The sequence below is a fragment of the Oncorhynchus gorbuscha genome, linkage group LG07 (genome assembly GCF_021184085.1).
Source record: "Oncorhynchus gorbuscha isolate QuinsamMale2020 ecotype Even-year linkage group LG07, OgorEven_v1.0, whole genome shotgun sequence".
Taxonomy (NCBI): Eukaryota; Metazoa; Chordata; class Actinopteri; order Salmoniformes; family Salmonidae; genus Oncorhynchus; species Oncorhynchus gorbuscha.
This window is the reverse complement of record NC_060179.1, coordinates 77,164,120-77,188,667: the sequence shown is the minus strand read 5'-3', so window position 1 is coordinate 77,188,667 and position 24,548 is coordinate 77,164,120. Positions and strand designations below refer to the sequence as shown.

General features: G+C 44.0%; 1 protein-coding gene across 1 annotated transcript; it reads left to right on the top strand.

The window, feature by feature from the left end:
• The first annotated feature begins 1,178 nt into the window (after positions 1-1,178).
• Positions 1,179-23,052, top strand: LOC124040393 (E3 ubiquitin-protein ligase TRIM8-like). Its single transcript, XM_046357544.1, has 5 exons — positions 1,179-4,010; positions 16,555-16,650; positions 19,869-20,134; positions 20,613-20,728; positions 20,854-23,052. Exons 1-5 carry the CDS (start codon positions 3,390-3,392, stop codon positions 21,525-21,527), a joined length of 1,773 nt encoding a protein of 590 aa, XP_046213500.1. The 5' UTR covers positions 1,179-3,389; the 3' UTR covers positions 21,528-23,052.
• The last annotated feature ends 1,496 nt before the right edge of the window (positions 23,053-24,548 follow it).

Below are 24,548 nucleotides of genomic sequence, written 5' to 3'. Positions count from 1 at the left end.
ACATTTAAATTTATTAAAAGGTACATGTTGTTAAAACCAATGAAAACAACCATGAATAAGAGTACTTTCTTTGTAAAAACATCAAATCTGTAAAAGCAATTTAAAATGTGTACTAATGATCTAACAAAGGTAAAACATTTTTAAGACATGAAAAACATGTTAAAAAGTCACTTTGTTAAAAAGCTGTCTTCAGTCCCTTGTACAGGAGCGGGGTGAGTCTTTATCAAGCTCACCTCATCCTGCTCTTCTGAATAGATCATCGTTCCGTCCTTCGGGGCCTAGAGGAGATCCCTCCCCTATGCTCATCGCCCTAGGTGCCGCAGCGCTGTCAGGCCGTGGCCGTCGGGACCTAGGGTGTTGTGGGGGACCCTTCGCCTGGGGTCGAGGCCCCCTTCCTTCTGTACCACCCCAGGGCTTCCGTGGCTACCATGGCCACTGGCTGGGGGTGGTCTCTACGTTTTTCGCTACCAGCAGGTTACGGGAGGACCACAGTGCTTCCTTCAGGCACGTGATGGTGGGCCAGAGCTTGGTGAAGGTCTTCGATGGAATGGGCCTTCGGCCCACCCCATACAGCACGAGCTGAGGTGTTAGGTCCTCCCCTGCTGGCAGACACGAGGAGATCAGGGGGCCTGCTTCCTTCCACAGGTCCCTGGCGGCTCTGCACTCCCAGAGCATGTGCCTCACCGACTCTTCTTGGCCGCAGCCTGGTCGGGGGCACGCGGATGTCCTCGCCATGCCCCGTGAGTGCATAACGGCCCTGACCGGGAGGATCTCGTGGGCGACCATCCAGGACAGGTCCCAATGCCGATTCAGGAGAGCAGGATGGGCCTCGTTGCGCCAAACCTAGTTTAGCCTACTCAAACACCCGGTTCAAAAAAGTAGAGGGGCGCTTGCTATGGCTATCCAACACTGGAACTTTTCCAAGTCAAGGTAACGTTAAGCATTTGGTTTTTATGAATTTACTCTAACTGCTAAACAGCTTTCTGACTGTACTGCATGATTGCGTGTCACACACACAATGTATCAGGTTTGATGGACGTGAACAATGCATCAAATATTTAGCCTTTTAAAAGCCAGTCTTTCCCGCGCCGCTTTTCTCTTCTCCCCAACTCCTTCCGTTAACGTGACACACATCGGTTGTGTGACAGGTCACGTGGCGGTGGAGGAGGAACGGGACCAACCGGAAGGAGGGGGAGCCGATGTTTAGTCCGATTGAACGACTAGTCTAGCAAGCCAGCATTCCTCTTCTCCCCGACGCTCCCCTAGAAAGAAGGAGAGTGCGATTTTAAAAACGAGGGTCACAAATTATAATTCAGATACAGGGTTGGATTTGTATGATCAAGACAATTTGCCGTGGACTCGGCTATAAACAACAACGCGACAGAAGGCCTCGAAAATGGCCACATATACACCGCTGGATCTGAAAGAACTGGCGAGGCGTGTTTGAACGCGACGGATTCTTTTTGTTTCGGTGTGATCAGCAAACCAAACGAGTTGTGTGAATAACCAAGGCCCTGTATGGATTCTTTCTTGCTTTTTTTTTTATTAATGAGGAGTGCAAGATGGCTGATGACAGCTACATTTTAATAAGGCCAGAATAGCGACGTCCTCTTTAAATTAAGATTAGAAGGGTGTTTTATATATATATATATATAAATATATATATATTTTTATACACATTTAGATATAATATTGGATGTAAATGTTAAATCTGTGGTAGTCGTAAATATTCTTGCTTAGCCTTTATTTATGCGTTGTGCAGTGGCAGAACATAGTGATGTGACGTCTCAGATAATTGAAGCGATTTAATTAAGCTTACGAAGTAAGTGGAGAGATGTTTTGTTTTTTTCGAAATGTGAGTTGATAATAGTCATGATCCGTCTCTGATTAAACCAAAGGAATGAAGCCAGGACATTTTTGGGTCTGGAGACGTTTTGATGGTCTGTGTTTCTGATCTGAATGCTCGCCACAGCAGCCAACATTCCGGTGTATTCTAAAAAACCCTTTGTTTTGTGCGTATGAACTGGCGTCGGCTATTAAACTATGCAGTACATAGCCATCTGACGAAGTATTTGTATGATATTTTTTGATCAAGTCTTTATAGGCCAACAGCCGAGAGGAAAGAGTATTTGGTGAGAAACGTCGAGGCCTTGTGTGCAGATATGCGATCGTTGCCTGTGGAGGCTTCATAGCTGACGACATTACACATCAAACAAACAGGCTGTTATTTTGTCGCTATCGTGAGGATCAAAGTCCGTCGCAACGTGATACAATGTTTATTGAAGGGCTAAGGATACTTGTCATATGTAACGGATTTGCAAATCCGAATAATATTCTTTAGTTAGAGCGTATTTAGAAGAAGCTGTCACGAGCATAATCATATTAATTGTGAATGCACCTAAAATAGTCTGCATTTTTGGAGGAGGACAAAAGAACATAATATTCTCTTCATTGGAAAATCGGCGTTTTATTAACCTTGGGCAAGCTTGATCGATTTACAAATCGCTTTATTCAGGGTGTGGGTATAGGAATAAATTCGGCAACGTAATATTTTCCTTGTGTTCATTGCTGGACTTCAATCGATTGAGGAACAAACAAACATAAACCGACGAGGAAGTCGAGGCTAAGTCGTCAAGCTAAAGTAAGACCTACGCAGAAGGGGAGAGGAATGGGTGAGCGTTGAAGTCTTTCATCAGCTGTATAGAAATCAATTCAAGCTTGACGGTGATGTAACCATCTAAACGGCCCTAATTTAGACCGATTCGGTGTAATGTCTGAACCGTATTGCTCGGTAGATCTCTGTGCCTTCATTGCTATCATACCGTAGCATATACATGTAGCGATCTGGAAATACGAACAATTGAGGTGTCAGAAATAGGCATATTACGCACAAAGTCAGACGTTTCTTGCCTAACTCGTGTGATTTAAGATAAACGGGAAGGACCTTTACGGTAAGGTAATATGCATAAGGTCAGCCCAGACTGTGTGTTGTAATCACCGAGGTGTGTGTTGTCCCGAGGCCTTTTCTGACTGCGCCTGTCGCTGTGGAATCTGCCTACCTGCTCTGCCCTACAGGATGTGCACTGCTGCCTGGATTTAAAGCAATAGCAGGGAGCTGACGGACATTCACAAGACTCACTGACAGTGTCATCAGTCGGTTGGACTAAACTGGTTGACGGTGCTGGTGATTAAAAATAAACCTTCATTGCTACGTTTTTGGCGCTTGCACAATAGACCATTATCCCTCAAGGACTAACATATTGGACTAGAGCATTTCATTATACAGTCCTCAAGACATTTGAGCTATAGTCAAGGGGCTTAGTATATGGCTATAGAGCCATAGGGTTGTTATTTTTTTCATGTGAGAAGTTTGTCGTTGTTGTGTGTCTATGTCCGCCACTCCCAACATGGCCTCCAACATGGCGACCTCCGACCTGTCCGAGACGTGGAGGAACTGTTTTGAAGAGGAGCTGATCTGCCCCATCTGCCTGCACGTCTTCTCTGAGCCCATCCAGCTGCCCTGCAAGCACAACTTCTGCCGGGGCTGCATCTCAGAGGCCTGGGCTAAAGACTCTTCCCTGGTCCGCTGCCCCGAGTGCAACCACGCCTACAGTCAGAAGCCCGCTCTGGAGAAGAACCACAAGCTGTCCAACATCGTGGACAAGTTTAACGCGTTGTCTGTAGAGAAGGCGGCCTCGCCGGTGCTGCAGTGCATTCTGTGCCGCCGTGGACCACCGCTCCCGGCCGTGAAGGTGTGCCTACGATGTAGCGCCCCCTGTTGTCAGAGCCACGTCCAGACACACCTGCAGCAGCCCTGCTCCGCCCTGGGACACCTGCTGGTGGAGGCTGAGGCGGTCAAGGCCTGGACGTGTCCTCAGCACGACGAGTACAGACTCTACCACTGTGAGGCAGAACAGACTGCCGTGTGTCAGTACTGCTGCTTCACGCGATGTCATCCCAGTCACGGACACGGGGTCACCGACGTTGAGCTACGACGCAACGATATACGGGTACAATTAAGATCTATTATGTCTCTTACACCCTTTCCTTTAGTTAAGGACAAAGCTGCTCAAATTGGGAAAAATATTGTGTGTGTCAGGGCTTCCGTTAGGAAAATGTGGCACCTCACATTGGACCGGCAGCATTTTAATTTTCAGGACATCTTAAGAAATTTACCGGACCCTTATGCATTGGCTAGGCTACTTTTGAAGCAAGCTAAGACATGCCTCATAATATGTAGTGAAATGTTCAGGTTTCAGAATGCATACTGCCCTGCAGCTCATTTCAAAGTGTTGTGTGACACGTTGAAGCCAGCCTAGTTGCCTGTACACTTGAATGGCGAATGGGAAGAGACTTTCAATTACCAGTTGAGAAATTAAAATAGCTCTTTTTGAATTGTGGTCTTCAACAGTTTAACACGTGATTGCATTTAGAATTGTTGTGCAATGATTGGGCTTATAAAAAAGCTAGTTTTACTCCAACGGCAATGAATGTGCTGTTGCAGCAGCTCTCGCGCTACATCGACTGGTATTTCAATCAGTGAACCGGCTAAAATGCATTATTTCGCAATGGGATTTTTCTCTTGTCCCGGGACAATTGGCCGGCGGTAATTTATCGTCTTTTTCCTTTTTTTTAATCGGACAAAAGCTGGCTATTACCGGCTAACGGGAAAACGTGGTGTGTGACGTGGGTCTATACTGAATGCATTTCTCTATTTTGATCCATTCCAACCCCCACTCATCTGTTGAGAGTGACAAACAATGTGTTGGAGGGGTGGAACAATGAGGGGTTTCAGCCAGCCTTATCTCCTCAGCACAGGTGCATCCTCGCCTGGGTACACAGGCCGGGAGAAGGGGGTGGTATGGGGGGGTTGAAGTGAGATTCTTCACTCCATTCTGTGGTAGAAAAGGATGACAAATGATTGTTTATGGTTTCCTTTTTGTTTTCTTGTGAATCTCTTTATTTCCTGGTTTCTAGTAAGGAAAGCTGTGGTTGATTTTAAAAACGACAATCTATCCCCAGATTTGGGATATCAGATAGGGGCTAGTCAGTCATACAAGCTTTTCTCCTCACTCATATTGGTGACTACTTCTGGTCTCTGACTCAATAGTATGTTAGTACTCTTGTGTGTAGGTGGATGGGTGTGTTTTGGGGGAACAGCCACATTGAAATGGTTAGGAGGACATTATGTTTTGTATAACAACCTACAGTGTGAATTCCTATCCTCTGATTGTTGCTGTGACTACCATCTCCATATGTGATGAGTGACTTCGGGAACCCGGGGCTAATGCACTGATGCTTAAGTGCGTCCTGGTGGAGGTGGTCGTGACGGGGGTAGAGATGCCCTGCAGCCTTCCCCCAAATCATCCCTCCCTACTGGGAGTCCTCGTGGAAAAGATGTTGAATGAGAGTGAGACCTGTTCCAGTTGGAAGTGTGTATAGTCAGACCCATTCCGCAAAAAGGCCTGTGGAAAAACAGACCCGTGCTGGTCCCGAACCGAGAGGCCCGTTCAGATCTGGGAGTAGAAAGATTGAGCGAAAGAAACCAACTGGGCATTGCCAGCACCATAAATAAACAAGATTTTTTGGGGGGCAAAATGATCCACAATTAAGTGTCCTTAGTTTAGTTTAAGTGTCCTTAGTTTAGTTTATTTTATTTTTACAGGGACAGTGCACATTAATCAACGTTTCAGTAAAAGTGCCGGTTTTAGCCAGCCGGTTAATTTTCAACCGCAGTCCCTGGGCAGGTTATTAAAACAATTACAATATAGACAATAGCACCATAGAACAAGCAAGACATAGCAACATAGGACAAGCAAGACATAGCATACAGACAGAGCAACATAGAACAAAAAGCAGCAAAACAAAATTCATAAAAGCTACAGACAACAGACAACATGGAAAGCGGCAACACACAGCTAGGGACCATGTTCACAAATCTGATTGACCTTTAGCCAGGTCTTCAAGCATTTTGTGAAAGTGTGATATGTGGTGCAGTTATGTGTGTCTGATGGCAGTGTATTCCAGACATGGGAAGCTCTCACAGAGAATGCAGATTTACTAAAGGTGCTTTTCCTTAGGGGAACTATACAGTCACCTCTCATGTCAGACCTTGTGGATCTGCTGCCATATGTCTGGGTTTTCTGTTTAACAAAAATATTGAGTGGAGGGGGAGCCAGGCCATTAAGGATCTTGAATACAAGACATGCGTCGGTGTATTGCACAAGATTTTCCCAACTCAAGAGCTCATGCTTTCTAAGATGTGACAATGATGATGGCTATTGGGCTTCCTATCAAGCACTTTGAGAGCCTGTTTGTAGACAGACTGAATAGGTTTTAATGTTGTACAGCAAGCTTGGGCCCAACTAGTCAAGCAGTATGTTAAGTGGGGGAGTATCATAGAATTGAAGTACAGTTTTGCTACCTCTGTAGTCAAACAATTTCGTATAAATCAGAAATTAGCTAAGTTGAATTTGGTTATTTGAATTACCTTTTTCACATGCTTTTTGAAAGAGAGGTTGGAATCAAGTATGATGCCAAGGTACTTAAAATCGGATAACACCTGGAGCTTCTCCCTTGACACATAGACATCTGGCTCAGTAGCATCTGTTGCCCTCTTTGTGAAGAACATACAAACAGTTTTTTTCACATTGAGATGCAAACACGAGTCACTGAGCCACTTTGTAACCTGGACCATTACAGTAGTGAGTTCTTGTGCAGCTTGTTGTGTTGCTCTTTGCATGCACATATATCACTGTATCATCTGCATACATTTGAACTTCAGACCCAGTACAGACAGAAGGCAGATCATTAATGTACAGGCTGAACAGGAGGGGCCCCAGTATTGACCCTTGGGGCACGCCCACATCATAGCTATGAGTGGGCGACAGCTCATTGCTCACTCTGACACACTGAGTTCTGCCTTCAAAGTATGATTTCATCCATCTCAAGGCATTAAACTGCCTAGAACAGATATATTTTATTTTAGTAGTATATTAAAAACTTTTTATAGCCTGATTTATTGGTTTTTACTTTCCTAAACAATAATTGTCCACTTTTACGGTTCCGCTGTCGAAGAGGTTTGGGCACTAAATGCATCAGGACATTGCAGGTTAGGGGTCCACTGTATGATATTAATATGACCAAAATTATATAAAGAAAGAGAGGCTTAGGCTAGCCCTAAAAGAAGCAGAGAGAAAGATTTTCGATCATAAAATTCATTATATTTTTAGATTATTTAGATTAACTCTGGTAGGCCTAAAACATTCTCCATGACCTCAAGTTCTACTGTCGCTTGTACGCAATGCATTTAAAGCGCTGCAGTAGCTTAACCTAATAATAGCCAAACCAAACATTTTTATTAGGGTAATATCAAAAGCCATTGTTTATAGGGAAAGTACGAACAGGTGGCATTTAGTTTCATCTCGCTCTCGTTGGTTTTTCCTTTTCATGGTTTGAGTGCGAGTAGCCATTGGGAGTAGCCATTGGGAGTAGCCATTGGGAGTAGCCATTGCGAGTAGCCATTGGGAGTAGCCATTGGGAGTAGCCATTGGGAGTAGCCATTGGGAGTAGCCATTGGGAGTAGCCATTGCGAGTAGCCATTGGGAGTAGCCATTGCGAGTAGCCATTGGGAGTAGCCATTGGGAGTAGCCATTGGTCTACCGGTAATTATATTATATTGCGGCAAACACAACATTAGTTGGAACATAATCTGGCCTAAGAAAATGACTTAACAGAATTAAACAAAACACATGTTGCGTATTGTTATGCACAGTCATTCTGAAAATGACTTTTTCTCACACGGCTAACTACCAGGAAGTTTGAAAAGACCGTCTTGAGTGGTCAGGGAGCTTATATCCATGAGCTGACCTTGACTGACAGCTCTTTGAAACGCCTACGTCAAACAGCTTGGACGCAGTGAGCAGTGTTGCAGTCAAGTCATCTCAAGCAAATTTGGTGATCAACAAAGCAACGAAGAAGAACATTGAAATTGCATTGATTATATATATATATTTATCTCCCGTTTGTCCTGTCTGTTGTGATGCGGTTCACAGCAGCACTGACGGATGTTTTGACTTGACAACTGCGTCCGTTTGGAACGATCCTTTTCTTCCATACTCGCTGAAGACCTAGCTAGCCAGTAACTACTTAACACCAGACACAGATTAAAGAGGAAACGTATGTATTTTCCATTAAAATAGGGTAAACCTTTTATAATATTTGACACCCTACCGTCTAATTTTGGCACCAGTAGAGTAGCTATATAAACCACACCCCTCTGCAAACACTCCCTCGATGTTGGTTATAAGCAGTGTACAAGCACTGAGCATATGTCAGGTCTGCTGAGCACAAATTTGAAAGTTAAAGTGATGTGCAACTTCCAGTGTGCGTTTACTGAGAACACTGAGGCTGTACCCACTAAGTTAGACACAGTAGCCCTACATGGCCACTGTTAAAACTATGTGATCATAATGTAGGTCTACCAGAGTGGCCTACCATCAAAAACAATGGAGAAAATACATCCCATAATATTTTAACATGGAAATAGCTGTTCTGTCATTCAGCCTACAGTAGCAGCCAATGTGTGGTGTTCAATGTAGGCCTACATTCCATGAGACTTTTAGAAAAAACGTGCAGGGCTTGACATTAACCTGTTTAACCACTTGTCCTTCAGACAAGGAGGTGACTGAAATTGTTTCATGCAAGAATACTTCAGAATAAATGCATTATTATTCCTGTACCATTTTTATTACAGAGAATCAAACAAATTATGTTACCCTCTGTCTATTGGCTACTTAGCTTATTAAAGCCTGTCTCAAAATATGAAATGGCTCCTATTTAAAGGCAAAAAAAAAGCTCTTTGCCTGACTCGCTTTTTCAAAAAGCTCTTGTAGGAAGCAATCACTCCCAATGGGTAAGATGCGGAAGACACATTTAAGTTGAATGCATTCAGATGTACAACAGACTAGGTATTTCCCTTTCCCTATTGCTGACTACAAATGATTTATAACTGGGCTAATACCTCATCAACTAGCAAAGGATATGAACAAAATGTGCACACGTGGCTACATGCAGCTTTCGCTTTGATCTCAAAACAAACTCATGCTGTAAACACAGTCCAGTTCAAAGTACATGGCACAGAGCCATATATGGCAATGGTCTATTTACTTATAGGCCTCCTGTAGCTCTGCTTGTTTATGCCACACAAGTCTTTGTAGAGTACGGGCTGAGTAGTGCATGTCAATGCAATAGAATCCTACTCCAATGCATTCTGCCTAGGGTTGCAAAGGGTCTGAAACTTAACGGTACATTTACGGACATTTTCAGTGGGAAGTTAAGCCTGGGGATTTGGGGAATTTTGCTTAAATTAATTAAAGTTGGCTTATAACAGGGAACCTTTTTTTGTGGGATACACAACGCAATTCTAGGTCTTATGGCATATTTTGGTTAAACTATCCCCAAGTCAATAGAATTGCAAACCTCTGCATGCACAGTGCATTCTTCCATCACATGTACACCTGATTCTCAACATCTTGCACACTGAGATGCTATTGAGCCCACACTACTACACTGTCTGAGCCATTTCCATGCTTTCTGGTTTTGATTACAATACTGGGTGGGGAAAATATATTATATGACATACATGATTTTTTGTTTTACAAGTAAATAGTAGCCTACATCAATGTGTGGTTAAATAATTTCTAACTTGTTAACAATTTCTGCTAGTTAGTTTTTGCAAATAGTTAATGCAAATAGTCTGGATAACCATTTGGTTACCTGTTCAGGAGTCTTACGGCTTGGGGGTAAAAACTGTTGAGAAGCCTTTTTGTCCTAGACTTGGCACTCTGGTACCGCTTGCCATGTGGAAGTAGAGAGAACAGTATATGACTGGGGTGGCTGGGGTCTTTGACAATTCTTAGGACCTTCCTCTGACACTGCCTGGTGTAAAGGTCCTGGATGGCAGGCAGCTTAGCCCCAGTGATGTACTGGGCCATACGTACTACCCTCTGTAGTGCCTTGCAGTCAGAGGCAGAGTAATTGCCGTACCAGGCAGTGATGCAACCGGTCAGGATGCTCTCGATGTTGCAGCTGTAGAACCTTTTGAAGATCTCAGGACCCATGCCAAATCTTTCCTGAGGGGGAATAGGCTTTGTCATGTCATCTTTATGATGGTCTTGGTGTGTTTGGACCATTCTAGTTTGTTGTTGATGTGGATACCAAGGACCTTGGCTCTCAACCTGCTCCACTACAGCCCCGTCAATGAGAATGGGGGTGTGCCTGGTGCTCCTTTTCCTGTAGTCCACAATCATCTCCTTAGTCTTGGTTACGTTGAGGGAAAGGTTGTTATTCTGGCACCATCCGGCCAGGTCTCTGACCCCCCTCTTGGCTGTCTCGTCGTTGTCGGTGATCAGGCCTACTACCACTGTTGTGTCGTCTGCAAACTTAATGATGGTGTTGGAGTCGTGCCTGGCCATACAGCTGTGGGAGAACAATGTTGATGACAACGATGCAGTTGCCACTTTGCTTCTTAATATAAATCTACTAGCATTCTATAATTACACTATTAGCTTGTGTTTCTTACATCTGCAAACAGCTCGTTTGTCTTTTCTTAGCAAGTTGTTCCAAAATCTTGTTAGCCACTGATTGTTAGCCGCTAATCGCTAGCTAGCTAATAAATGCGCTGAGTAAGAGCAAGCGTAATTAGCTACAAAGCCTGATAATACCAGTGATGGTGTTGACTTAAATCATCTTGTTTGCGTAACAGTATCTTCTAAATTAGAGGTAAATGCAAAGCAAGAATGTTAGCAACATGAAGTAGCTAAGAGAACATTCAATGTAGCCAAAGCTTATAGGTGTTTCCTAGGGGATCCTATCAACACTTTAGTTCTTACCCTGTCACAATAGCTCCTCGCTGGCATTTTCATTTGTTGTCATGTCAAACAGCACTGTATTCAAAGTGCCCACTATTATATTCTAACTATATAATTAGAGTAGACATTCTATTCCCATGATTCCAACAGTTAACACAAGTGTTTTGCTCTAAATCGCAATTAAAATGGCAACATATGGTGAAAAATAAGGCCCAGATTGCTTGCCCATATCGTGCAGCCCTATGTGGTAGTGTAGAAATGACCTGAACAGTATAAAACAATCAGAATGGAGAAAGACCCATTGAAATAATTTAGAATGTATGTGTCGCCACCCTAGGGTCACACACTACTTATAAAGCAAATGTGGAACTTTTATTATTAAACATAAAATACCGTCAGTTTAAAAAAATATATGTATATTTTTTTCTAGTTTTTCCCCCTAATCTTTACAGGAAAATGCCACAGGCACTATCTGATGTGTGGAAACATTTCACTGCAGCTAATGTAGAAGGAAAATCTGTGTAGATTTGCAAATACTGTGCCAAATCATATGTGAAGAATGCAACAAAGATACAGAATCATCTGGCCAAGTGCATAAAGTTCCCTCAGCGCTCACGACAAGCAACCTCTGACAAAAGTGCCTCTACTTCTATTTAAGGTGACAATTAGTCAGAAATGCTGATTAATGTCTTGCTCGAGCTGTGTATGGAACTGGTTCACCTCTGATGCGCACAGGCAATGTGTATTGGAAGAGATTTCTGAATGTTATTCGCCCAGCATACACCCCTCATACCAGACATGCTTTATCTACTAATTTGCCAGATGCAGAGTTCAACAGAGTTCAAGTGACAGTCAAGCAAATCATAGAGAAAGCAGACTGTATTGCAATCATCTCTGATGGGTGGTCGAATGTTCTTGAGCAAGGAATAATTAACTAAATATTCACCTCTCAACCAGTATTCTACAAGAGCAGAGACACCAGGGACAACAGACACACCGGTCTCTACATTGCAGATGTGCTGAAGGCAGTCATCAATGACCTTGGACCACAGAAGGTATTTGCACTGGTGACAGACTGCTGAGAACGTGATGGCTGATTGGTCTAAAGTGGAGGAGTCCTACCTTCGCATCACACCCATTGGCTGTGCTGCTCATGCATTGAACCTGCTCCTCCACGACGTCATGGCACTGAAAACAATGGTATGTGAAGGGTCATCAAGTTATAACAGCCATCTACCTCACCTAGCAAAGTGAGAAGAATAAGATGACCACATTGAAGCTGCCCAGCAACACCTGTTGGGGTGGTGTTGTCATCATGTTTGACAGTCTCCTGGAGGGGAAGGAGTCTCCAAGAAATGGCCATAACAGTCTGCCGATATGAACAGCCCCATCAAGAGGATCCTCCTGGATGATGTATTTTGGGAGAGAGTGGTAAGCAGCCTGAAACACCAGAAACCTATAGCAGTAGCCATTGCATGGATTGAGGGAAACAATGCCATCCTGTCTGATGTTAAGTAAAATAATAAATCCGTACTGCCCTGCCCACTTCACTGTTGCTCCAAGCAGTGCTGAAATCCATCCAAAAGCGTGAAGACTTCTGCCTGAAGCCCATACATGCCGCAGCATACATGTTGGACCTCAAGTATGCTGGCAAGAGCATCCTGTCGGTATGAGGGCAAGGTTCTTGGCAGTCTGGCGAGTACACTTCCAAGCAAGGGCTTTGCGATGGAGATGCAATATGGCGGTCATGCCAACATTATCTCATCAGCCACGTGATGGAAGGAACTTTGGATCTGAGGCTCTCTCCCCTGTTGCTTCCATCATCCTCCAAATCACACCAACATCGGCCAGCTCAGAGCGCAACTGGTCCTTGTTTGGGAACACAAACACCAAAGCACGCAACAGGCTGACCAGTACAAGGGTTGAAGAATTGGTGGCCATCTGGGCAAATTTGAGGCTTTTTGAGCCTGACAAAGAGCCATCTTCAACAAGGTTGGAAAGGGACCATAAAGATGAGGCTTCAGTCTGATGTTCAAGAGGTGAAAATTGAGGAGGTCCAGGGAGAAGACATGGAAGCCTGAGAGGAAGACAGTCTAGAAACTAAAGCTTTTGTTATAATTTTACAGATTGTTATGTTGCATTGAAAGTGGCTAATATTGCTTTGATTCGATCACAATTGCCACAGTAAAGGGAAACGTTGATGTTGTTAACTTCTTACGGCTGAAATCCCATTAACATTATCGATTTGACAACAAAAAAATGAAATTGCACGACGCCAAATTCAAACAGAAATCTCATTAAAATTCCTCAAACATACAAGTATTTTACACCATTTTAAAGATAAACTTGTTGTTAATCCCACCACAGTGTTCGACTTCAAAAAGGCTTTACAGCGAAAGCACACCATATGATTGTTTGGTCAGCGTCACAGAAAAACAGCCATTTTTCCAGCCAAAGTGAGGAGTCACAAAATTCAGAAATAGAGAAAATTAATCACTAACCTTTGATCTTCATCAGATGACACTCATAGGACTTCATGTTACACAATATATGTATGTTTTGTTCGATAAAGTTCATATTTATATCCAAAAATCTCAGTTTACATTGGCGCGTTATGTTCAGTAATGTTTTGCTTCCAAAACATCTGTTGATTTTGCAGAGAGCCACATCAATTTACAGAAATAATCCTCATAAATGTTGATGAAAATACAAGTGTTATACATGGAATTAAAGATATACCTCTCCTTAATGCAACCGCTGTGTCAGATTTCCAAAAATCTTTAACCCGTTACTCCTACCCCCTACTTTTTCGAACATTCTGTTAAAAATCTAGCAACATTTTAGCGCCCTGCTACTCAGGCCAGGAATATAGTATATGCATATGATTAGTATGTGTGGATAGAAAACACTCAGACGTTTATAAAACTGGTTAAATCACGGCTGTGACTATAACAGAATGTGCGTTTAATTGAAAAGTGCAGGAAAATCTGATCACTGAAAATGGAAAAATATATCCATGCGCAACTTCAACCGATTGATAAAGGTGAACCACAATAAATGCGTCCGAGGTTGCAGTACCTACAGCTTCCACACGATGTCAACAGTCTTGTCATTTACCTAGTCTTTGTTTCTTGGTCAAACGAACAAGAGACAGGCTTTTTTTTCAGGTTTCCGACCGGATATTTTGGTTGAGATTTACCCGGACATTATTTCCAGACGTACCCCTATAGTATACACTTCGTTTCGTGATTAATTTGATCGCTTATTAACGTTTACTAATACCTAAAGTGTTAGTGGCTAGGAAAAACTCCCTAGAAAGGCCAAAACCTAGGAAGAAACCTAGAGAGGAACCAGGCTATGTGGGGTTGCCAGTCCTCTTCTGGCTGTGCTGGGTGGAGATTATAACAGAACATGGCCAATATGTTCAAATATTCATAAATGACCAGCATGGTCCAATAATAATAAGGCAGAACAGTTAACTGGAGCAGCAGCACGGCCAGGTGGACTGGGGACAGCAAGGAGCCATCACGTCAGGTCGTCCTGAGGCATGGTCCTAGGGCTCAGGTCCTCAGAGAGAGAGAATTATTAGAGAGAGCACACTTAAATTCACACAGGTCACAAAATAGGACAGGAGAAGTACTATAACAAACTGACCCTAGCCCCCCGACACATAAACTACTGCAGCATAAATACTGGAGGCTGAGACCAGAGGGGTCAGGAGACACTGGCCCCATCCGAGGACATCCCCGGACAGGGCCACAACTAGAGTGATATCTTCAACCACCAACTTACCATCCTGAGACAAGGCCGAGTATAGCCCACAAAGATCTCCGCCACTGCACAACCCAAGGGGGGGGGGGGGGGTGCCAACCCAGACAGGATGATCACATCAGTGATTCAACCCACTCAAGTGACGCACTCCTCCTAGGGACGGTATGAAAGAGCCCCAGTAAGCCAGTGTCTCAGCCCTTGTAATAGGGTTAGAGGCAGAGAATCCCAGTGGAAAGAGGGGAACCGGCCAGGCAGAGACAGCATGGGCGGTTCGTTGCTCCCGAGCCTTTCCGTTCACCTTCCCACTCCTGGGCCAGACTACACTCAATCATATGACCCACTGAAGAGATGAGTCTACAGTAAAGACTTAAAGGTTGAGACTGAGTTTGCGTCTCTTACATGGGTAGGCAGACCATTCCATAAAAATGGAGCTCTATAGGAGAAAGCCCTGCTTCCAGCTGTTTGCTTAGAAATTCTAGGGACAATTAGGAGGCCTGCTTCTTGTGACCGTAGTGTACGTGTAGGTATGTACGGCAGGACCAAATCAGAGAGATAGGAAGGAACAAGCCCATGTAATGCTTTGTAGGTTAGCAGTAAAACCTTGAAATCAACCCTTGCCTTGACAGGAAGCAAGTGTAGGGAGGCTAGCACTGAAGTAATATGATCACATTTTTTGGTTCTAGCAGCCGTATTTAGCACTAACTGAAGTTTATTTAGTGCTTTATCCAGGTAGCCGGAAAGTAGAGCATTGCAGTAGTCTATCCTAGAAGTGACAAAAGCATGGATTAGTAAAGACAGCCACTGCCATATTTGTTTTACCAGGTAAGTTGACTGAACACATTCTCTTTTACAACAACAACCTGGAGAATACTTACAGGGAAGAGGGTGGTGAATGAGCCAATTGGAAATGATTACATGGCCATGATGGTATGAGGGCCAGATTAGGAATTTAACCAGGACACCACCCCTACAATAAGTGCCATGGGATCCACAGAGTCAGAACACCTCATTTTTACATTCCATCTGAAAGACAGCACCTTACACAGGGCAATGTCCCCAATCACTACCTTGGGGCATTGAGGTTATTATTTTTTTAGCCCAGAGGTAAGAGTGCCTCCTACTGGCCCTCCAACACCACTTTGAGCAGCATCTGGTCTCCCATCCAGGGGCCAACCCTGCTTATCTTCCAAGGCAAGCCAGCAGTGGGATACAGGGTGGTATACTGCTGACAAATGGGATGATAGATTAACCTATGGCATTTATAAGTTTGTCTAACTAGCGCGAGTCAGTGGCTACTTTTTCTCTCCCTCCCATGTCAACATACCACCAGCTCATGCACATCCCCCGCCCTGCTGCAGTGCGCATCCTCTCTCCTGAGTCGTGCAGGCTGCGCAGTGAACAGGTGTCCAAGCTTAAACAAAGGGCTCCCGAGTGGCGCAGTGGTCTAAGGCACTGCATCTCAGTGCAAGAGGCGTCACTGCAGTACCTGGTTCAAATCCAGGCTGTGTCACTTCCGGCCGTGTTTGGGACTCCCATAGGGCGGTGCACAATTAGCCTCGCGTCATCCGGGGTAGGCCGTCATTGTAAATAAGAATTGGTTCTTAAATTATTATTTTTAAATAGTCTTATCTGGCTAACCCCCCAGTTCATCCCTTCATACCTCACACACATGCAACCAGAAAATATATCTTGGTTGCCATGACAGCCCCCTTCCTCCCCTTAAATGGCGTGCTTGTTAGATGGAGCCTAAATTAGCTGGCTCAGTCTGCTGGAGGCTTGGTAGTGGGCTGGTGGAGTTTGTCTTCACTCATCATATTGATTTGTTCAGAGTTATCGAACCAAACTATGAACTTACCATTTCACGTTCTCTCCCACTTTCGCTCTCTCCCTCCCCCTTCTCCCCTTCCCACAGCAAAATCTATTGCGGCAACAGGAGAGGGTGGAGGAGAGAGTTCAGGACATCGATGAGCAGCTCTGTAAACTGGACTCTGACAAGTGTGTGGTGGAGGTACGTCTGATTTCTCAAACTCTCTCTCTGTGTGTATGTATGTGTGTATATCTATGATCTATCTCTCATCTATCCATACACAGAGTACCAGTCAAAAGTTTTGGACACACCTACTCATTCCAGGGTTTTCTTTATTTTTCCTATTTTCTACATTGGAATAATAGCGAAGACATCAAAACTATGAAATAACACATGGAATCTTGTAGTAACCCAAAAATTATTCAACAAATCAATATATATTTGAGATTCTTTAAAGTAGTCACCCTTTTCCTTGATAACAGCTTGGCATGATCTCAACCAGCTCCATGAGATAGTCACCTGGAATGCATTTCAATTAACAGATGTGCCTTTGTTAAAAGTTAATTTGTGGAATTTCTTTCCTTATTCGAGCCAATCAGTTGTGTTGTGACAAGGTAGGGGTGGTATACAGAAGATGGCCCTATTTGGTAAAAGACCAAGTACATATTATAGCAAGAACATATCAAATAAGCAAAGAGAAAGGACAGTCCATCATTACTATGAGATACGAATGTCAGTCAATCTGGAAAATTGCAAGAACTTTGAAAGTTTCTTCAAGTGCAGTCGCAAGAACCATAAAGCTCTATGATGAAACTGGCTCTCATGAGGACCGCCAGAGGAAAAGAAGACCCAGAGTTATGGCTGCTGCAGAGGATACGTTCATTAGAGTTACCAGTCTCAGAAGTTGCAGTCCAAATAAATGCTTTGCAGAGATCAAGTAACAGACGCATCTCAACATCAACTGTTCAGAGGAGACTGCGTGTATCAGACCTTCATGGTTGAATTGCAGCAAGGAAACCACTACTAACGGCCACCAATAAGAAGAGACTTGCTTGGGCTAAGAAACACAAGCAATGGACATTAGACTGGTGGAAATCTGTCCTTTGGTCTGACTCCAAATTTGAGATTTTTGGTTCCAACTATTGTCTTTGTGAGATGCAGAGTAGGTGAACGGATGATCTCTGCATGTGTGGTTCCCACCGTGAAGCATGGAGGAGGTTGGATGATGTGGGGTGCTTTGCTGGTGACACTGTGGTTTATTTCTAATTCATGGGCTCACTTAACAAGCATGGCTACCACAGCATTCTGCAGCGATACGCCATCCCATCTGGATTGCGCTTAGTGGTGCTATTTGTTTTTCAACAGGACAATGACTGACATCTCACCTCCAGGCTGTGTATGAGCTATTTGACCAAGAAAAAGATTGATGGAGCGCTGCATCCGATAACCTGGCCTCTTCAATCAACCGACCTCAACCCAATTGAGATGGTTTGGGATGAGTTGGACCGCAGAGTGAAGGAAAAGTAGCCAACAAGTGCTCAGCATATATGTGGGCAGTCCTTCAAAAATACTGTTGGAAAAGCATTCCTCATGAAGCTGGTTGAGAGAATGCCAGGAGTGTGCAAAGCTGACATCGAGGCAAAGGGTTGTTACTTTGAACAATCTAAATTGTTTTGGTTACTACGTGATTCCATATGTGTTATTTCCTAGTTTTGATGTATTCACTATTATTGTACAATGTAGAAAATAGTGAAAATATAAACTCTTGAATGAGTAGGTGTTCTAAAACTCTTGAATGAGTAGGTGTGTAGGTGTTCTAAAACTCTTGAATGAGTAGGTGTTCTAAAACTCTTGAATGAGTAGGTGTGTAGGTGTTCTAAAACTCTTGAATGAGTAGGTGTTCTAAAACTCTTGAATGAGTAGGTGTGTAGGTGTTCTAAAACTCTTGAATGAGTAGGTGTGTAGGTGTTCTAAAACTCTTGAATGAGTAGGTGTTCTAAAACTCTTGAATGAGTAGGTGTTCTAAAACTCTTGAATGAGTAGGTGTGTAGGTGTTCTAAAACTCTTGAATGAGTAGGTGTTCTAAAACTCTTGAATGAGTAGGTGTTCTAAAACTCTTGAATGAGTAGGTGTTCTAAAACTCTTGAATGAGTAGGTGTTCTAAAACTCTTGAATGAGTAGGTGTTCTAAAACTCTTGAATGAGTAGGTGTGTAGGTGTTCTAAAACTTTTCACTGGTACCGTTCAAACATTTGGGGTCACTTAGAAATGTCCTTGTTTTTGAATGAAAATGTAAAAAAAAAAAAAAAAAATCCTCCAATTAAAATAACATCAAATTGATCCGAAATACAGTGTAACCATTGTTAATGTTGTAATTGACTATTGTAGCTGGAAACGGCTGAATTTGTTTTATTTTTATGTTATATCTACATAGGCATACAGAGGCCCATTATCAGCAACCATTACTCCTGTGTTCCAATGGCATGTTGTTAGCTAATCCACGTTTATCATTTTAAAAGGTTAATTAGACAACACTTTTGCAATTATGTTAGCACAGCTGAAAATTGTTCTGATTTAAAGAAGCAATAAAACTGGCCTTCTTTAGACTAGTTAAGTATCTGGAGCATCAGCGTTTGTGGGTTCGATTACAGGCTCAAAATGGCTAGAATCAAAGAACTTTCTTCTGGAACTCGTCAGTCTATTTTTATTCTGAGAAATAGTGGCTATTCCATGCGAGAAATTGCCAAGAAACTGAAGATCTCGTACAACGCTGTGTACTACTCCCTTCACAGAAAACAGTGCAAACTGGCTCTAACCAGTATAAAAAGAGTGGGAGGCCCCGGTGCACAACTGAGCAAGAGGACAAGTACATGAGTGTCTAGTTTGAGAAACAATACGCCTCACAAGTCCTCGACTGGCAGCTCTTCACCTGCGGAGGTCTTGGGCTGGCGTAGTTTCACATGGTCTGCGGTTGTTAGGCCGTTTGGACGTACTGCCAAACTCTGTAAAATTATGGATGCGGCTTATGGTAGATAAATGAACATTCAATTCTCTGGCAACAGCTCTGGTGGACATTCCTACAGTCAGCATGCCAATTGCACACTCCCTCAACTTGAGAAATATGTGGCCTTTTATTGTCCCCAGCACAAGGTGCACTTGTGTAATGATCATGCTGTTTAATCAGCTTCTTGATATGCCACACCTGTCAGGTGGATGGATTATCTTGGCAAGGGAGAAATGTTCAATAACAGGGATGTAAACAAAAATAAGCTTTAGTGCATATGGAACATTTCTGCCATCTTTTATTTAAGCTCTTGAAACATGGGACCAACACTTGACATGTTGCATTTTATATTTTAGTTCAGTATATAACCATAGAGATAATTATGTGTGTCTAACAGTATGTGTTCTCTCCTACAGGACAGAGTGTGTGAGCTGAAAGAGGAGGTGCGTGTGCAGTATCTGCGGATGCAGCACTTCTTGGAAGAAGACTTGTCCCGTACGCTGGAGGTTCTAGAGCGGGCCCGTTCTAGGTTCTGCCAGGAAAACGCGGGCCAGGTTCTAGCTTTGGGAGAACAGAGACACGAGGCCCAGAAGCTGCTTAGCTCAGTCCACACGGCCTTTGGCAAATCTGAGGAGCTGGGCTTCATGAAGAACACCAAGCCTGTCAAGATCCTCATGGAGCGGTGAGAGACAGGACCATTACAAACATGTTATTACAGATACAAAAAGGAGATTACACACTTTACCACTGTAATCATATTAGAATGGTCATGCTTGTTACACACATTGCAACTATAGGGTGGGTGAAGTTCCAGACTCCTTATATGTTTTTATTACAGGATATGAGCAGTAGCAATGCACAGGGCTCATTCAAGGATTGAACTGGGATCCTCGCCACAGGGGGAATCATATGGTCCCGGAGTCAAGAGTGTTAACCACTCATCTAGACTCCGGTCCTGCAACTATACTTTTAATGGAGCGCTAAGATACCAGGCTTGTTACATTCATATTTATTTGTGTGTGTGTGTGTGTGTGTGTGTGTGTGTGTGTGTGTGTGTGTGTGTGTGTGTGTGTGTGTGTGTGTGTGTGTGTGTGTGTGTGTGTGTGTGTGTGTGTGTGTGTGTGTGTGTGTGTGTGTGTGTGTGTGTGTGTGTATTGCAGGTCTCAAGGGTGTGTGGGCAGTGCACTCCCTCCCTACAAGGTGGGAAGTCTCAACTCTAAGCTGTTCCTGTCAGAACTCTCCAAGAGAGAGAGGAGCCTACGGAAAACAATGGAAGGTAGGATTGAGAGAATTATCTTTACAGAACCATCACAGCCTTATCTGGTTTGTCTTAGTGGATCAAGGTAATTCTGATCCCCTCTTCTCTTTCCTCTTCCTCTACCTCTCTCACCTCCCCTCCAGCCCCCCTAACCCCTCCCTCCTCATTCCTCCAGTCCGTCCCTGCGTCTCCTAGCGGCCTTGGCTCGGGGGTGGAGAAACGCAAACACTCCTCGGCGTTCCCAGAAGGCAACGGGAGCGCCGGGAAAAACACTGCTTCCGGGTTCAAGGACTCCTCGTCTTCCTCCTCTAAGCAGCCCTACCAGGGCCCAAACTCCGCTCCCGGAGAGGGCCAATCCTCAAATCAGCAGCCTCTGGGTCCCTGTGGCCCCTCCCACATGAACGAAGGTGGCGGAACAGGAAGTGGAAGTGGCTCTCTGACCAATCACCATTCAGGGTCTGTGTTTGGTCCCTCCCACTTCCCCCCTGCCGGCAGTAGCTCCTCCCATTCTTCCCAGCAGGCTGTGCTCCCCCAGTATGGCGGGCGTAAGATCCTGGTGTGTACCATGGATAACTGCTACTGCTCCGGGGTACCCTCCGTGTCAGGGCACCGCGGCCACCCGCCCTACCCACGTTCAGGCTCCTTTCCCTGGGTAAGCGCCCAGGACTATCCCCATCCCCCTGGCCTAGCCTCTGGAGCTCCAGCCATGCAAGGGCTTGCTGTCAGAGACTGGATAGACGCACAGCAGACGCACCGACACACAGACTTCTATGGGCTGTATGGGCAGCCCTCCACCAAGCACTATGTCACCAGTTAACACACACATTTCTACAAGCAATTAGGTCTCCGGTTAGCACTGCGCTACTAGTTAAAACACACACACACACACAATTAGATGCACTTACAGAGATACACACATTCGGAACATGTATACCGCTACACACACAGAAGTACACTTCTACTGGTTATACGGACAATCCTCTGCTTAGCACCATGTTACAACTCAGACGCATTTACGCACACACCACACTCGGGGGCAGGGTTGATATATTAGTTTTCTATGTTTTCTTCGTCAGACAGACAGACAGTGTTACTGTATGATGATTATACGTGTGTTTGTGCAGCAACTGTTGACGCTGAAGCATTTCGGCTCAACTAAAATGTTTTAGCGACATCTCCCTCCCTGTCGTAGTGAGATCGATTAGCCTTCTAATATTGTTATTACTGTTCTGATTATTTTCTGTCTGTTGGACACGGGGTATCTGATGGATGTGTGAAGAGAAGGTTTATTACTGTTAAAGCTCTGGTTTTGTTGCAGCACTTTTGTCTCCTCTCCTTGCTGAGTTCAGGAATGTACTGTACAGCTTGAACACACACACACTCATGCTTCCAGGTTCTCTTCTGTGTGTGTGTGTGGGACTCCCTCCATGCACTTTGGGGGTGTTGGGATTTCGCTCTGTGTAGAAGTTGCCCTGATCGTAGACACAGGTCTACAATCAGTTTACCCCCCCCCCCCCCCCCCAATCCTAACCTTAAACATCATAGGGTCAAATGACAGAGACTGACCCTAGATCAGGATGTAGGGGTGACTGTAAGCCTCCTCCGTTTATAGACCTTCTCTGTTCCTGTTCTCTATGCCCATGTCACTGGAAAGGGGATCCAAACCCCTTCCCTCCTGCTGTCAGGCTTCCCCTCGGATTAAATTCTTCCGTCTGAAAGACTAAGAGACTGTCTCCTTTTATTTTCTAGTTATTAATATAGGAATCATGACACGTGAGTTATTGCCATATGAGTAATAACCCCATATGAGCAGGTTTCATGTTTGTCTTAAAGCTAGTTGGCCTGGTAGACACGACTGAGGCTCTCCGAGCCACTATATGGCCTGGGCTGGACTGGACAGACCAAACAAATCAGCTCAAGCATCCAGGGGTGTGACGGTGACGATGCGTTAATAATGTACTTCCTGCAGGGTGATGTCACGTCCTTTCAACAAGCACACAAGCTCTCTGCTTCAAGTTTGCGGCTGTAAGCATGCGGGGAAGAGTTTTATAAAGCACTCTGGAATATAAACATTTTAAAAAGATCAGTCACCGTTTTAAAAAGGATGAGTGAAAGTACTGGTTGAGGGTTTTTTCATGAACTTTTTCTAAAGGAACTGGACTGCCTGACGTAACCATTGGTTAAAAACGCTGGAAAGGAACCATTGTTTCAAGAACAGTCGACCAATATAAAACATATTAAAAAAGGATAACTATCTTTTTTTGTAAATATTTTGTGAAATGAAAAATTAAGGACATGTCATTTGGAGGAGGGTTCCAAATAAATGAAATCATTTAATTCAGTTTTCCATTTCTTGTCATCATGGCCCAAGAGGCTTCTTACCTTTCTCTCCCATTCAGCCTTTGTATTCATATCTGTTAAAACAGTTAAGTTAATAATACACGACTGAACTAAATGTCATGTAGTGGGTTGAAGGGAGAATCCCCATAAGAATACAACCAACACCCATATGGGAAGACATCCAACTAAGCCTGTTATTTACTGGGTGTTAGTCTGAGAGCAAAACCCTGTGGTGAGAGGTGGGAGAAAAACACAAAGTTGTCCTCTTTCTCTGGTGAAGAGTCAAGGGTGGGAGCCCCCCCACTCGTTCACTCAATCTCACACTCTGGAGAAAGTCCTTCTGCTCTGTCTCTGTGGTGGCTGGGTTGGGGATGTTGTTAAGATCTTGAGAGAGCTGAGTTCCACTAAACAAGCTGAGTTCCACTAAACAAGCTGAGTTCCACTAAACAAGCTGAGTTCCACTAAACAAGCTGAGTTCCACTAAACAAGCTGAGTTCCAGTAAACAAGCTGAGTTCCAGTAAACAAGCTGAGTTCCACTAAACAAGCTGAGTTCCAGTAAACAAGCTGAGTTCCACTAAACAAGCTGAGTTCCACTAAACAAGCTGAGTTCCAGTAAACAAGCTGAGTTCCAGTAAACAAGCTGAGTTCCAGTAAACAAGCTGAGTTCCACTAAACAAGCTGAGTTCCACTAAACAAGCTGAGTTCCACTAAACAAGCTGAGTTCCACTAAACAAGCTGAGTTCCACTAAACAAGCTGAGTTCCACTAAACAAGCTGAGTTCCAGTAAACAAGCTGAGTTCCACTAAACAAGCTGAGTTCCACTAAACAAGCTGAGTTCCACTAAACAAGCTGAGTTCCAGTGCTGAGTTCCAGTAAACAAGCTGAGTTCCAGTAAACAAGCTGAGTTCCACTAAACAAGCTGAGTTCCAGTAAACAAGCTGAGTTCCAGTAAACAAGCTGAGTTCCAGTAAACAAGCTGAGTTCCACTAAACAAGCTGAGTTCCAGTAAACAAGCTGAGTTCCACTAAACAAGCGGAGTTCCACTAAACAAGCTCTCCATCTGAGAAGTCAGCTGATTTGAGGCGAGGTTGGGGGCCGGGTGGCTGAATCTGGGTCAGTCTTACCTTCGCTGTCCGCCCCCTCAACCCTACAGCTCACACACACAGTCATCTGTTAACTCGAGAAATGAGTCAAAAGAGAACCTGAGATCCTGCTCCCACCAACAGAACTACATACTAACATCAGCAGTACAATATGCCTAGGTTTTTATTGCAGTGGAAACTTAATGTGTAGTGGCAGCACATCAGAGAGGAAGATGTCTATCGGGGTGGGGTTGTTGGTGTTGGTTTTTGTGTGTGTGAGAATATTACAATACTATCGCCTCGTTGTCGATAAGGTTTGGCTTGACTAAAAGGTTTCTTTAAACCCATAGTCCGTGCTAGGCCATGTGCAGGTTCACTCATCTCTCCATCAGCACCTTGATAACTAGCTCTGGTC

Excerpts from the sequence above, each read along its gene's own strand:
- LOC124040393 (XM_046357544.1), top strand. The coding sequence starts at position 3,390 with ATGTCCGCCACTCCCAACATGGCCTCCAACATGGCGACCTCCGACCTG. Across the intron at positions 4,011-16,554 it reads TACGACGCAACGATATACGG|CAAAATCTATTGCGGCAACA; the intron begins GTACAATTAAGA and ends CCCTTCCCACAG. Across the intron at positions 20,729-20,853 it reads CCTACGGAAAACAATGGAAG|CCCCCCTAACCCCTCCCTCC; the intron begins GTAGGATTGAGA and ends CCTCCCCTCCAG.